Genomic DNA, 16,610 nt, shown 5'->3' on the forward strand with positions numbered 1-16,610 from the left:
TGGGGGAATTGTTTAGCGAAAATCAAATACCTCAATTATAATTCACTTCTTAATCAAAAACTTTATTGCCTTTAAAAACGCAAAAGACACGAAAGACACTTTGAAACTGTTTGACATTTTGGTTTGTTATAATTATCCGAGGAGACAAGTCATATTAGATGCGAGATCGGTTTTTCTCATTATTCTTACTTCTGCCAGCTGTATTCAAAAACTTAATAGAACTTGAAACTTCGTCACGATAGTTCCATTTTGTTAAAAGTAGAATCTACAAAAAATTTATACAGTGAGGGGAAAAACAGTGAATGGAAACTAAATTTTCAATTTGGACAGGATATTTGAGAAAGCATCAGGATGTACACGAACTTATAAAATGTGCTGACACATACACAAATTCTTCGTACGGTCCTTGTAGGAATAACAAGAGATCATATTTAATTCTTGAGATATATTCTGTCCCCTCAATTTTTTGTGCTTACCCCCACATAAAATTATATAATGTTATATAGCACTTTACCATTTCAAAAATTAGCACATGCGCCTGGAACGTAAAAGTTATATGTTTACTAAGCTGGGGGGAGGGGATAGAAATGACACTTGTATGAATAGTAGGGGATCAGAAAAAAAGCTGGCAGGTTGCCAGAAAATAGCCACAACAGCTTCATAGACTTGTAGTCTCAAAAAAAAGTAAATAAGACACCAAAAAATAAACCTTATTCCTCTCATTAAGGATTGAAATGTTAAATTTTGATTAGGATTCTGTACAAATTATTTCTGTTACTATTAGCTGCTCTTAAAAAACCTTCAATTAGAGTGACGAGCACTCATTTGACCTTATCTCTTTGAATTGAAGTAAATAAAAGTCAATTTCAACGGGAGGAATTCATTTTTGAGAGTGAGGTAAGTCACGTGTGACCAACAATTTAATCACTCAAATGAACAAAAAACTCGCTCCACTAAAATTGAAAAATGACATCACAAACGCAATTCAGTTGAAATTGCATGAACGAGTGAACAAAAAAAGATTTAAAATGATTGTGACGTCATATGGTCGTAACAAAATCTTGACGACGAAATGACAAACATAACCGGAAGAATTCCGGAAACAACTCGAAGTCATATCCTCGAAAAAACTGGCATTTCAAATAGCTATTATCTTTATTACGAAGGCGGCAATGCAGAGAAAACGACAGTCTTAAGTCAAAGAACAAAAAATTTTTGCCAGAAATATTAACAAGAGAAATTAGGAAAATTCAGTGTATTTTTCCCTGTATACAAGTTTCATGATGTTTCCCGACGTTTCATGCAATGAAAACAAGTTATCCAATCATAAATAATCAGCCAAGCCTTGATTAATTCACAAACATTCTACTTTTGGAGAAAAAGAAAACTGAGCAAAAATTGAGTAAAATTTCTCTTTTTTTAAAAAAAATGCATAGAAAGAGACAACTCTGTAGCAAAAGAATCTTGAATCAGTAGCGACCTTATAGTACAAAAACCTACAGGCGTGCGTTTTGGATTCAATTTCCAATGGACTCAATATACCATAAAATGGGCCAAAAATTGCAAAATGACAAAATCAGCAAAAAGTTGAAAAACCTTCAAATTTATCAACAAAAAGAGAAAAAAAAGAATATAATTCAAGGTAAAGAAATTGTCTGAAATCAAACTGAGAACTCAATATTTTTCATAAAAAGTATTTATCAGTCAAAATGTCTTAACGACATTTCATGCAATTTTTTAGTGCTGCACTGTCAAATGAATTCAATTGCAAACAAAAATCGAAGAAAAAGGATAAAATCATTTTTTAACAACTGATAAAAACACAGCTGATCAGATCAATAAGTCTCAAGAAAATGACAGACCGATACTTGCAAGAATGTGAAGATTCAGGACAAAATCAAAAACACAGACAAAGACTTGAGAAAAACAAATACTAGTGCTTCAGTTTTGAAAGTTAAGAATTGAAGTAGAAGTAAGAACGTAAAAAATGAAGTAGAAGAACAATTACATATCCTTATTTAGCGCAAAATTTTATAGCTATCCTCCTGCATATATTAAACATTTAGAAACATAGTTAAACATTTGGAAACGATAAAATTTTTAGCAATAAAATTGTAAAAAAAAATTCGAAGTTGCATTTATGAAAACTTTTTTGCAGATTTTCAAATACTGAACGCCACAAAATCTTTCAATTATTAGTAAAAGATAATTAGGATAGCTGACAGTGGAGAAAAATTTGACAAAAAACTGCCAAAACCGAGCATGCGAGTGCACAGTTCAAAAACATAGCTGGCAGATTGCCGGAAAATAGCCGCAACAGTTTTGTATATCTGCAGTCTTTCAAAAACAGTAAAAAAGACAGACCAAAAAATTAGTATTTTCATTGGAAGCTGAGATGTTATTTTTTGATTACGAATCTGTACAAGTAGTTGCTGCTTCTATTAGTTAATCTCACAAAAGTTTCGTTCAGAGTGACGCACATTCACTTGACCTTATCTCTTTGAATTAAAGTAAAAAGAAGTCATTTTCAAAGTGAGGAAGTCATTTTTGAGAATGAGTTAAGTCACGTGTAGCCAAAATTTCAATCACACAAATAAACAAAAAACTCGCGAAAAATGATGTCACTCACGCATTTCAGTTGAAATTGCATGAACGAATGAACAAAAATCATATTTGAAGTAGTTGTGACTTCATATGGTCGTAACAAAATCTTGACGACGAAATAAAAGAAAGCAAGAGAGGGCCAAAAGTAGCCCCAGTTATCGCTGTGCGGCTATTGAAACCAAAAATAATTCACATTATAAAGGGGCATTTAATGCATGAAAAATCGAAAGAAAATTGCCATATGCTGTAATTTTTGAAAATCGATAAACAAAAAACTGCTTTAAAATTCAAAAATGAAGAAATTTATTTGAAAAAGCGAAAATGAATTTTAAAAAATCGGAAACTATGTGCTCATTTAAAATTTAAAGCGCATTATTAGAATCTGAAAAACACTTCGGTATCAATTTCAGAGGTTCACATTTTAATACAGCTTGTATTTAAAATTATTTCTATAAAAAAAACTAATTTATAAGCAAAAAAACTGGGCCAATTGAACGGAAAAACGGCTAAAAATGGTTATCTATATGCGCGATTCTGACAAAAAAACTTTTTTCAAAGTCGAAAAGTCATTAACTGATCGAAGCGAAGGATCAAATAACTTCTCTCGCTCATAAAAAGTTAGTTCATTTTTACAAAAATTTTACAACCTTTCGCTTTTATGTCAAAACGCCGTCTGAACGAATAGTACTTCCGGTAAAAAAAAAACCTTAACAAAACCAATACTCTTCCTAAAAAAACCAAGAGAAGGCCAATAATAGCCTCAGCTATCGCTTTGCGGCTATTAAAGAAGAAATCACTTATAAGACTAATTTTACTAACAGAAAACCATTATCTTAAGAGATCCTAACACCAAAATTTCGTTACCAATATCTTCCTTAAGTCCAGATCTAGGATGTTTGTATACCAAATTCTATAACTTGGGAAAGAAATTATCTCAACCTCGAAGTAGCTGCCTTCTCTAGGCACGTGTGTCGGATCAGTCTTGGACAGGCCATCATTCTTGTATACAGAGTAGTCACTCGCGTACCCATCACTATCAGAGCTATCTTGCGGGTCTCCTCTTTCCCCACAGTAATCGCGCCCTTTTCTATCATAATCATCATTATTATCGTAATACGTCTTCTCTAGATTCCGCCGTCTCCATTCACCCACTCGTTTTCTCACTTCAGGGTCGCATGAAGAGACCAATCCTGAGTCAGTTGTTTCCTGTTTATGGTGGCGACTGTGGGGACTTTTGGATCCAGGTTGTACTCGAGATTTCACTTTCTTCGATTTCCAGTCACCTGAGGTATCTGTGTTGTAGTTGAGGGTTTCGCGTGATCTAAGAGTACAGGTTACGTTATTCTGATGAATTAGTCACTTAGAACTGGACGCAATAATCGATTACCGTTTAGAGGTTGAACATGTTAGCTTTTCTATGGCGTATATACAGCTCCATTAGGGCTATGAAAAAAAATTCTTAATTTCCTCTAATACACATGAATAAAATCAAATGATAAAGAGGCAATGTTCAGTTAAGAATATATATCATTATCTAAAATAAAAAAACTTCATGTCATCCCGACTTTTTTTTGTGAAACCAATTTCGGCCCATCAGTATACTTTGCTAATTTGCGGGGAGATTTAAATGTAGTATCAACCAAAAAGCACTTAAGAAACTGAAATGCTCGTTGAACAGACATTGGCCATTTGTTTTTTATCGACAAATTATTGAGGTTCGAAATTCGGGAAAACTTATGAAACATTTGTTGTCCTTTCACGTTAGGTACTTAAATTAGACAGTCATGTTTTTACGTTTCGCTTCCACATACTGCATTATAATGTTATATTTAGGCAGTTCCCGGGTCAAGGTGTCACCGCTAAAAAATGCTAAAAGATGTAAGATTAGCGGTGAATTTGAGTAAAAGTGTAAGATTTGCGTTCAATGCGATGAATGCGGTGAAAAAAAACTTTTAAGCGGTGAAAAATATTTTTTCAGCGCTTAAGCGGTGAAAGAAAACTTTTTACCGCTACAAGCAGGATGCGGTGAGAAAAACTTTTTCACCGCTACCAGCAGAATGCGGTGAAAAAAAATTTTCACCGCTAAAATCGCAAATCTTACAAATATTCACCGCGCTAATTTCAACGCTTATTTTATATTCACATGAAATACCATTTAAGTAAGTCACAGATGGCGCAGTGGATTACAAAGTTGGTGACACGCATGATGTAGAGGTTCGAACCCTTGTACGGAAGTTTCTTTTTTGTAAGAATTCCGGTGAATGCGGTGAAAAAAAAAATTTTCACCGCAAAATTCAACGCAATTCTTACAAAAATTCACCGCATTCAGCGCATTCAACGCTAAAAGATGCGGGCGCTTTGCGGCGAACAAAGTTTTTTTTTCACCGCTATTCACCGCTAATCTTACATTATTTTTTGTCTAAACCTCGACCCGGGTTGCTGAGATGGTATTTATAAATGTCAAAGTATTTATAAATGTCAAAGAACAATTGAGCGGAAACATTCAAAATACAAAATACTTTCTTCAATATTATAATCAAAAATGTTGTTCTTCTTTCGCTATAATTTTATTAATTAGATGAAGTATATGATGCCAAAAAATTTCAATATTAAGGATTTGCACCCCTGAGATTATTATCACGTTTTTGCAACGAAGTAAGTCCAGAAATTTAAACAATGAACCGACTGCCTTGAAATTGTAGTGAAAATCTTTTTCGAAAGCTCTCCTTTTCTATGCGACATCTGACAACAATTTCTTGCTTAACTGTCGCCAACTTGGCTATCAGAGGGGGTGCAACAATCATTGTAACAGCAAGCAAACCATGTAGGATTTCTATGGTTTCTGGTTACCGCTCTTGTAGCAGCAAGAATATTGCTGCAATAATAAAGCAAAACAACATTGAAACAAAATATGAAGATATGCATCTAGGTTGAACAGATTCTAGTTTTCTGCTGCAGATATATTATTTGGCATCTGATGGAACTTCAGGTGGTAATGCATGTTATCAAAAGTGTTCTAACTTCTCCCGGATTTTCATTAGATTCACTAAATATGGTGAATTCAGCTTCTAAATTGGAGGACTATAATCGTAATATTAATACTAATTAGCTGTAAACTCTAGAGACCTTTGATAGTCTTAACCACAAGAAAAATTTACGAAGCCATTTCTATTGATTTCGCTTTTCGGCCCTAAACGTAATTGCGTTAATTTGCTGAATTAGTTTGAAACTCCGTTTAGTTGAAACAAAGAGTGAGGTAAATCATAAGTCAAAAGCAAAAGTGGTGACTTAGGTAAGACGGAAAAGGCAAAACGAATTTAAAAATATAGCAGAACAAGTCCTGATCTAAAATTGAAAGAATTTTCCTAAATTATTCAAAGAGAGATCTAGAATGAAACAATGGGATTTTTGCCCCCCAGTACGTTATGCGCCCCCCAGTTACAGAACACGTGCCATTACATAGAAAATCATTATGTAAAATATTACACGTGCGTCTTGGGGGGTGCAAATAATATGCGCCCACTAAGCTGGAGGGGCACAAACGGAAAAGATCCAAAAAATGAATGGATCGGTAAAATTGTTTAGAAAATTATGCTGTAAGAAAACTGAAAAATCAAAGCCAAATTGCAGCATGTGAACAAAAAACCACTAGCGAAGGGCGAATTTTTAATCAAACTTTGTACCTCTAATTCAAAATTGAAATGAAAAAATTTCACGTCGCAAAGCACGTTTTTTGCTCATCTTTCTGTTTCGGGGTGACCAAAATCATCACTTCAATTTGAATTCCAAAATAAGGAAAAACTTCTGGACCTATCATGCAAAAAAAGTACCCAGAAGAATTCAAGAAAGGACTCGGATAGTCGTTTCCACCACAAACCAGACATTGGAATAAAAAATGTTCTAGAACAACCAAAGACAAATAGAATTAAAATGAAACCAAAAAAAAAACATTTCAACAAACCTGCTAAGAGCAAACAAAAAAAGAAAACCAAAACTTTTGAGTAATTCCTCAAATAAAAACAACACATATAAATTTAAAAATCTTCTTTGTGCTCTTGTTATAATTCAATGATTGTCCGAAAAATAGCCAAGCTGCAATAAGCTACTTAATTTTCTCTTGTTTTGGAAAATAAGAGAAGCACTGCAAAACATGGATAAAAACGGTTAATATGTTGTAATTTTTCCTAATTTTTCCGATAACTTTTGCTTGATAACATCAAAACAATCGCGAAATGGTAATTGAAAATGCAATCCCAGAAGTTTGAATGAAACTGAAAAATACAAAAATTGATAAAAATGACGAAAAAATATTCAAAAAGAAAGTAATTGCCCTAAAATTTGTTTAAATTTTAATTATTTATACCAAAAATTTTCGAAACGCAATTACAGCTACAATAATACCAATACTAAAGGTTATTCAAACTTCAACACCAAGAAACTGCTCAAAAAAATGCATACGAACGAAAACTCCTTCTCGCTTATAGAAAATCAGCATAGAAAGTTGCTAGAAACATAAGAGCGTCATTTGCCAGTACATGAACGTCAAGGACAAATTGTAAATAATTAGCAACAAACATTAAGTACCAATGTTAAGTACCAATACCATAATTAGAAAAATTAAGTACCAATGTTTTTAGCATTGAACTTTAATAAAATTACAAGATCGTCCTCCTGTCAAAAAAGACATTGAAATTAGCATTTGAAGAATAGAATCAAAGAACCATTTTGCAGAGAATGTCAAAATATTGTTAAAATTTCAATTATGAAACAATTTTTTTGAATTTCAATTTTTAAGTGCCTTGAAGTCCCAATTTCAAGTGCATTGAAGTACCAATATTTATATATTAAAGTAAACGCAATATTAAGTACCTGACAAAACAGAAAAGGCCTTTTTTGTTAAAAATTCGAATTGTATATGTCAAAAAAATTAAAAAAAAACACCTCAGCTCAAAAACACGTTTTCAATTCATGACGTTTCCGTTTATGTTGATTACAAAAAACTTTACTCAAAATCCAGAAATACTGAAATAGTTGGAAAAACTAAAAAAATAATTATAAAATTGAGATATATTAGCCGATTTTGCGCTTGAACTGCATTATTAGGCTCTCATAAACACTGTAACTTAAGTTCCACAGGATTACATTTTGATTAAGCAGCGATCAAAAAAATTGAATAAAAACAAATTCCAATAAAAAATCGACTAAAATGAGGAAAAAACGGCTAAGCTGGTTATCTATTGGCTTGCCGCTTCAAAAAATTTCGATCATGCTGAAACAAAAAACTAGGTATCCGCTTCAACCATTTAGAGCGATTTTATTTCTCTGTACTCCCATTCACTAATTATTTTTCTGTACTCCCATTCACTAAACATCGCACTAAAAATCGGGATTGAAACAAAAAAGCAGAGATAAATTTAACCAAAATTTTTCTATTTTTTAGTGTCAAAAAGTGTTCTAATTCGGCGTGCAGTTTCAGTCGGCTTCTAAAATTATGCTTAATTCAGCTTCTAAACTCAAAATTAATAAATTTAATACCAATGTCAGCTAGTAAACACTCTAAAGAACTTTGCTAACCTAATTCTCAATGACTTAATGACCTGGCTTCATCGGTTTATCCCGTCCCTTTTGATTTTTCACTTTTGGACCTTGACTGTTTTCACTATCTTGCGTAATTCATTGAGTGAGGTAAGTCAAAAGACAAACGTGAAAGTCGTGACTTATTTAATACAAAAAAACGTGATCGAAAGGTAAAGCGAATTAAAAAAAAACATAGCAGTACAAGTCCTGACGTACAATTCAAGAAATTTTCATTGACTTAACAAAAATCGGGACCTAGAACGGACTATGAGTGAATTGGGAAAACCAATTCTAAAACAATCAGATCAAAAAACAAAAAAAAACAGAAAATAAATATCAAAATGCCACATTTGAACAAAAACCACTAGCGAGAAAGAAAAATTTGGTTAAAAAAACTAGGCCTAGCATGAACAATGAATAGATTGGGAAACCCATTTAGAATAAAATCAATCCCCAAAAATCGAAAAAACAGTAAAATTCAATGTGAAATTGCTGTATGTGAACAAAAAAAACCAAGCAATTTTCTGTTCAAACACCGTTTTCTCAATCTACTTCAAAATTAGAGTGAAAAAATGTCACGCCCCAAAAGCTCTCGTTTTTATGCCCCACTTCCTGTTTCGGGGTGACCAAAATCACTACTCCAATTTGACTTCTAAATTGATAAAATATGTGTACAGATCTTAAAAAAAAGACAGCGCCCCAACGCAATTCAAATTCTTTGAATTGTAAAAAGGAGAGCACCTAAATAACAGCCCTTGAGAGGCTGACGGCGACTATTAAACATAAACCGACATTTACAATAATTGCTTCAAAATTCGCTCGAGAGCAACCAGCAACAACCTGTATTGTATGTTGTTATGAGCATATGCGTTGCAAAACAGCCTTTCTATTTTTTTCTGATTTTCGAAATTTTGAAACTGGGCATTAGCAGCGTCAACCCTTTTCTCTGAAAAAAAGCTTCTATCTTTGTCCATGCTCCCGACAACAAACGAGACGATTTCTTCCTAGCTTAACTTTAAACTGTTTTCTGTTGTAAAGGAACCAAGTTCCTTCATAATTTTTCCCCCAATCCCTCAGTTTCCTCCCCCACATACATTTTCGTCCTCCAAAACCCTTTCATTTTCCGATTTCTATTCCCCCAACCTTGCCATTGAAGCTATTTATATATGTTGATTTTATTGAAGAAGTCAGAAGTGTTTGACATTCACTTTCAATATTATTTATAGTAAGGGATTTCCCGCTTTTAATCATAATTTGTGTGCCAATGGCGCGAATAATGTATAAATAGAGCTTGATTTGCAACCATGGTTGCATCTTTCAGAAATACAATTATTATTGAAAAGTTGTCTTGGTATGCAAGACTTAGGCCGAAGAGCAAAAACATTTCTGGCGTATCCTTAGGTAAAAAAGACCATTGAAACTTGCTCGACTCAGACTGTGGAGTTTTTGATTTTTTATAGGGGGAAGTTAGACATTTGACACTTTAGCACGTCTTAAGCTCTGATTTTGTTACTTTCAGAATTTTAAATCAAAAACATCGCAATCACAAAAGATCCAACTGATTTTTAATCTGTCTCTAGATGTGAGACTGAGATGGAAGTTCTCCTGAGAAGGTTGCTTGCGTGGGATGCCTAGTCACGACAGATGGGCTGGCCTTACTTCCAGATTTGAATGTCTCATTTCGAAGGCTGGATTTTAATAGGCGTCTAGTTATAGTTGGATCAAAATAGTATTGTTCAATTCCGCATAAGTTTGAAAGGAGTAGGTCCTCCTCTAGGTGAAAGTTTTATCACACACACATTGCTTAGGATTAGTTGCAAAGCCTGGTATACCCTTGCTATAGTAAGGTTTATAGAAACGTGAAGTTATCCCCCCACCAGTGTCAGTAGACACACACAATAGTCAAAAGTTAGCCACCACAGGTTAGGGTTCTTTCAGTCGCGCTCGAAAAACAAATAGTCAGCCAACAAACATCACAATTATCTAAGTTTGTAAGATTTTCACTGATTAGTGAAAACATTTAACTCTATACAACTTCTGATTTGTGAAGCCTCACATCTGTATCAAACATCACTGATAAGTGATAGCAACAAGCATAACCATAGCAAATAAACATTAAGCAAAAACATTAGCTAAACATAATAAGCAACAGCCTCATTGAAATAATATGTTTAACCTATCTAGAATAGGGCTGTTACAAGGAAACATAGTGCAGTAACAGCGCAGTATAAACTTTGTAGAGTAAGTAAAGTCTAACACAACCAACATGGCAAACAAGTCCAAAGCTTCATCAACAGCAAAGAACAGCCTCAAGCAATAACTTCACTGAAAGTGATAGAGTGGAACGCAGTAAAAGACCTCTTCGAAGAACAACGCAAAAGTAACGAAGGTCTTAACATACTACGTAAAACTTTGGAACTCTTGAGGTCTCAGAAAGAGCAGTTAGACAGACTTTGCAGTGAACTCATGATGCTAAAACTAACAAGTGAAGAGTTGACAACACCTGATAATGAATCTGCCGAAAGAAACATAACTATGCTGAGATGCAAACAGAGAGCAAAAGCACACAGAACGGAAGCAAGTGACACTGAATCTGCTTTTAACACATCAGCAGCGCCTTCCCCTAATCTATTGAGAAAACAGTACCCTTTACGCAATAGAGCAATGAAACACCAGTTTGCAAGCCGCAAGAATCAGGGAACTAACAACGATGACTCGTCCAACTCAGAAGACCCTGATAATTCTCAACCCATTCTGAGCATTGAAGAGAGAGGACGAAACAGGGAATTTTTCACAGGGTCACTGAGAACAGATGGGGGCTGGCAAAATTCAAGTCGATCCAGAGAAGAGAAACATGTTCGAGGACAGAACCGACATGAGTGTGAGGATAGAGCAGGTCATATGCAACAACAAGTTTCTTTTCACTTCAATAGCCAAGCCGGTCGGACCATGAGCCATAGGTACACACCACAAAATCAAAACACACTGAACAATTGTACCGGACCTGATGAACACAATAACAACGCCTATAACAACAACCTATATGATGGCTTTCCGACTGGACTCAACACCAGACTGGATGCAACACCAAGCACTGGTGTTACAGAACACAATGAGTTTGCCTAAGATATCAATTGATAAGTTCACAGGTGATCCTTTGAAATGGCACTAGTGGTTCAGTTCCTTCAAAGCAACCATTCAAAACAACAGTGGCCTGTCAGATGCTCAAAAATTGACCTACCTCCAAAACTCCATAACGCATAAAGCAAAAGATTCCATAAGTGAATACTCCTACAATAGGGACTACAACCATGAAGCCATCGCTGAACTGACCAGAAAGCTTGGCAAACCACAGCACATTGTCGCTGCATACCTCGATCAATTAGAGAACTGGCCGAAACCCAGATCAGACGAAGCAAAATTTTTTTGAGCTTCTCATCTTTCTTGAGGAGACTTGTACAAATCTTCCGGCTCCACAACTTAGAAGCTGATCTCAAGTCTTCAGCTGTCCAGAGACAAACTGAACGCTACCATGATAATCAGATGGAATCAACACACAAAAAGCCAAGCATTGCGGCAACCTAACCTTACCCAACTTCCCACAACGGAACCAGAGAACCAGAGTAAAAAATTCTTCTAGAAGGGCGCCACCAGATGTGTCATGTCAACTCTGCTCACAAAACCACATCTTTAGTCGATGTCCCGAATACTTGGAAAAGTCAGTGTATGACCGACAAGGTTGTGTGAGGAGATTCAATCTGTGCCCTAACTGTGTAAGAGCTCATGGAAAGGGTCTCTGCCAAACGAAAAAAAAGGTGCCTTGCAGACACATGCAATGGCTCCCATCACTCAACACTCCATAGGACAGATGCAAGGCAACAGCAACAAATTGCACAACCAAGTGGGAACTGGAATCAAATATCTCAAAACAATACCTTCAGAAACCAAACGAACCAAAGCCAGTCAAACAATGGACGTAACTTTAATAATGAAAACCAAAAGGAAGCAGACGGGTTCAAACTACAACCAACAGAATGGAAACATGGACAGACGAGGTGGATCTAACTGCAATGGAGGAACATAAATGGTTTTCACCCTCGGCTGATGCACACGCAGAACAACATCAACAACAGACAGCATGGTAACAATCAGCGGGTTGTGGCCCAGCAGCAGGCAACTACTCCGCAACAAAACTACACTTAAAGCAACCAACAGGAAATTTCTTTGATCAGACCGCAGGTACAGTTGCAGGCCAAACCAGCAACACTCTGCAACACAGATCTTTGCATTGAAACATATGCTATGCTGGACAGTGGCAGTGAGAACACCCAAATAACACACCCAATAGCAGATGTCATAATTGGCATAGAAGCTTTGTACAGAATTTGTTCAGAATCCCTGTGTACACAACAGCAAAGGAGGAGTTGCGGATGCCAAGAGTTTAAATGGAAATGTTGAATGAGATCTGCAGAGACCATGCTCACCTCCAGAACATAAGATTTCCAACAATCAGGGACAACCGGATCGGAATACTGATAGTAGCAGATGCATTCACAACGGTTCCCAGACAGTTCACAATAGAACCCACTGCTACCCCATACGGAGTCAACACTCTACTTGGCTGGACACTGAAAGGGCCCATTCCTCAGAGGTACACACAGAAGAGGGTCGGACAATCAAACAGCGCAAGCATAGCACCTTTCAATCATATCAAGTAACGACAAGACGACCCGGATGAATATCTTCTGCAGCTGTTCGGGATAATTGAAGGAGTGAACTTCAATCAGTGTTCTTCAAAAGGACAGTCTTCAGATGACAAAGAAGCTGTGTCCATCCTCAATGATACCATAAAACACATTGGTGACAGATACCAGACTGGATTTCCATAGAAAAAAGACATCACACTCCCTAATAACTATTTAATGGCCAGAGTTCAGTGGCACGCCCTGCAGCAGAGGTTGGAGAGGGACACAAACTTGAGAGACCGCGGAAATAAACGAAAAAGATTTTGAAAATAACTACATCACAACTCTGTCTGGTACCTTCCTCATCAACCAGTGATCAACAAACAAAAACCAGACAAAATTTGCATAATCACAAACGCGGCTTCCATATTTAAGGGAGTCTCGCTCAATGATGCATTGCTGACAGGGCCTGATCTACTCTGCAACCAGCATGGCCTTCTTCGCCGCTTCCGACAGAAGTCAGCGGCAATAACAGCAGACATCGAGGCAAAGTTCATGCAGATTTGATCTAACGACAAGACCAGGACTATCTCCGTTTTCTGTGGACAGAGGATGGCAATGAAAAGATCTTCAAATACAATCAACTCATTTTTGGAGCCACATTCTCACCTTCTTGTGCGATATTTGTTCTGCAGAAGTGTGTAAATGACCACAAACAGGAACATCCAGAGGCCCACACATTAATCATGCAGCAGTTCTACATGGATGATTTCATGCAGACCTACGCTTCTGAAGAGGAGGCCCAAAGAAGTGCAGATGACATCAAAACTGTTTTGCATACAGCAGGATCCAATCTAACAAATTCCTGAGCAACAGACCAGCCACATTAGAAAACCTACTGGAAGAAGACAAGGCGGAAATGAAAGCCCAAAGAATCCTTGGTCAGACGTGGGACTCCAAAACTGACAAGTGGATGTTTGCAAAACCGAAGCTTCCCTACACAGGACAACAGATCACACAAAGAAAAGTGCTTTCAATGGCAGCTTCTCTGTTTGGTCCAGTTGGACTGATTTCACCCTTTGCCATCAGAATTAGATGCATTCTCTAAAAAATCGTTAAAGAGGGAAGAAACTGGGATCAACTTGTGTCAGAATGCTACCAACAGAAACTTCAGGAGTGGATGGATGAGTTCGAAATCATGACTTCAAAACAAATTCGTAGATGCTTGATTCCCAGCAACAATGGAACCCACCAACTTCACACGTCCACTGATGCCACAATGAGTGCAATTTCTGTCATAGTCTATGCGAGGACAACCACAGCCGATGAATCCTGCACATCACGATATGTGATCAGCAGAACAAAAGTGGTACCGATCAAGCAGCTGAGCATTCCAAAACTGGAATTGGAAGCAGCAACACTTGGAGCAGAGCTAGCCGGTTCCTGTGAGAGCAAGATGACAACGACCATAAGTTCAAAACACTTTTGGACAGACAGCACCGCAACACATGGATGGATCCAATCCAAGCACAGACAGAAGATGTACATCGCCAACAGATTGACCAAAATTCACGAGAATTCCCACCCGGACAACTAGAGACACATCTCCTGAAAGATGGATCCCGCTGACCATGGAACAAGAGGCCTCACCCCATCAGGCATACCAAAGCTGCGGCTTCAACCACCGGACTTTCTGAGCACAAAGAAACCTGGAATTTTGCCGAGGACAGTGATCCACACATATGCGCTACACAAGCGACACAACTTAGGACGCCGGTCATTGTGGTTGAAAAATTTTCAACATGGAGTCGACTACTCAACTCTACTAGAATGGTGTTCCAAGCAATAAGACGCTTCAAGGCAAACGCCCCGACTAGAAGACAAAACGAATCACCTGGGACCTCCAACACTGAAAATTTTTCATCAGATGACAACGGGGCCAGGAACTATCTCATCAAAATGTCCAAAAACGATTTATTCTCAGGAACAATTTCTTCACTGTTGAAGAGAAACAATCTTGATAAAGGAGACAAGCTGATGCCCTTCACTCCCTTTCCAGATGACGACGGACTCTTGAGGGTAGGAGGAAGACTCAACAAGGCACCTCTAACCTACACTGCAAAACATCCCCTCGTTCTCCATAGCAGGAGCAGAATTGCAATACTGTTCATTGAAAAGGCGCGCCATGATTGTGGCAATCAGGGCGTGGAACATGTGAAGGCTCCCCTGCAACAGACTCTCCTGATGATTGGATTGAGAAAAGTGCTTCGGAGTCTGATGAAATAGTGTTTCATTTGAAGACAATGGAGGGCAGACAATGTGAGACCGAAGATGGCCAATCTGTCTGAATTCAGATTTTCAGATGTAAACAAGCAGTATCCTTTCATCAACACAGGAATGGACATGTTTGGACCTTTCTACTTTGAGGACAAGAGAGAGGGCACTCAGATGCACTCCGTCTGCTTGTTCACATGCCTGGTCCTCAGAGCTGTCCACCTAGAAGTATGCTATGGCCTCACTCTCAAACTATTGTCTTCTCATGACCATCCACAGATTTGTATCACGACGTGGATACCCTGACCTCATTGTGAGTGACAATGGCAAAAACTTCCTTGGAGCCAACCAAGCAATTAATTTAAAGTTCCAGAGAAACTTCAAGACAGAAAACGAGTATATCAGACTGCAATTGGCTCAACAGAACTTTCAGTGGACTTTCAACCCTACATTAGCACCACATTTCGGAGTAGTCTGGGAGAGGCTGATAAAGACCGCGAAAAAGTGTCTACTAATAGTGCTTGACAGTCGGAAACTAACACTCTCAATTTTCCAGACAGTTGTGACAGAGGTCGAGGCAATTTTGTACTCCAAGCGATTAACTGATGTGGGCTGCAGCATCTCAGATGAGGGTCCACATACGCCTAATCACTTCTACATCGCAGACCCCACATGTGTTTGAAACCTCTAGTGAACAACAACCAGCGGTTCTCCACTAAGGACTTCAAGTTGACGCAGACACTACTTGATCACTGCTGGAGCAGGTTGCTGAAGGAATATGATCCTGAGCTCAACAAGAGAGTGAAGTGACAAAAATAAAATGAGGAGCTGGATGAAGGTGACTTTGTGTGGGTGCTCAAGGACTTCACACCCAGAGGCATCTGGCCTCTTGAGAAGGTTGTGAAAGCACACAGAGGCTCAGACGGAATAGCCAGGAGCTTCGACATCCAGACGGCTACATGAATGGTACAAAGACCAGCAGTAACCCTAAGCCGCGTGTACCCACAATTGTCAAGTGCGCCGGAGGGTCAACGAAACAAGTTCATCGAAACACACACACTCACACATACAAACACACAAAAATTAAATGTCAGAATGAAAACTTTTTGCTTTAATTTATTGCTTTTACATTTTCATTTCAAATTCTTGCTTTTGTTGCCGGAATGTAAAGAAACCAAGTTCCTTTATAATTCCCCCCCCAAACCCTCATTTTTCTCCCCCACATACATTTTCGTCCTCCAAAATTCTTTCATTTCCTGATTTCCATTCCCCAACCTATTTCCATTGAAGCTGTTTATATATGCTGATTTTATTGAAGAAGTCAGAAGTGGTTGACATTCACTTTCAATATTATTTATAGTAAGGGATTTCCCGTTTTTAGCCATAACTTGTGTGCTAATGGCGCGAATCATGATGTATAAATAGAGCTTGATTTGCAACCATGGTTTCGACTTTCAGAAATACAAATAT

The 16,610-nt window shown here is 37.4% G+C and overlaps 1 protein-coding gene across 1 annotated transcript in view; it reads right to left on the bottom strand.

Annotated features, from left to right (window-relative positions):
• Positions 1–16,610, bottom strand: part of LOC142345898 (uncharacterized) — an 87,558-nt gene that overhangs the window by 19,262 nt on the left and 51,686 nt on the right. Inside the window, exon 8 of the mRNA XM_075398384.1 lies at positions 3,544–3,925. Coding sequence (XP_075254499.1) covers positions 3,544–3,925 — 382 coding nt within the window. The remainder of the gene's footprint in view (positions 1–3,543; positions 3,926–16,610) is intronic.

This window comes from Convolutriloba macropyga, chromosome 1, assembly GCF_964194025.1.
Source record: "Convolutriloba macropyga chromosome 1, txConMacr16.3, whole genome shotgun sequence".
Classification (NCBI taxonomy): Eukaryota; Metazoa; Xenacoelomorpha; order Acoela; family Convolutidae; genus Convolutriloba; species Convolutriloba macropyga.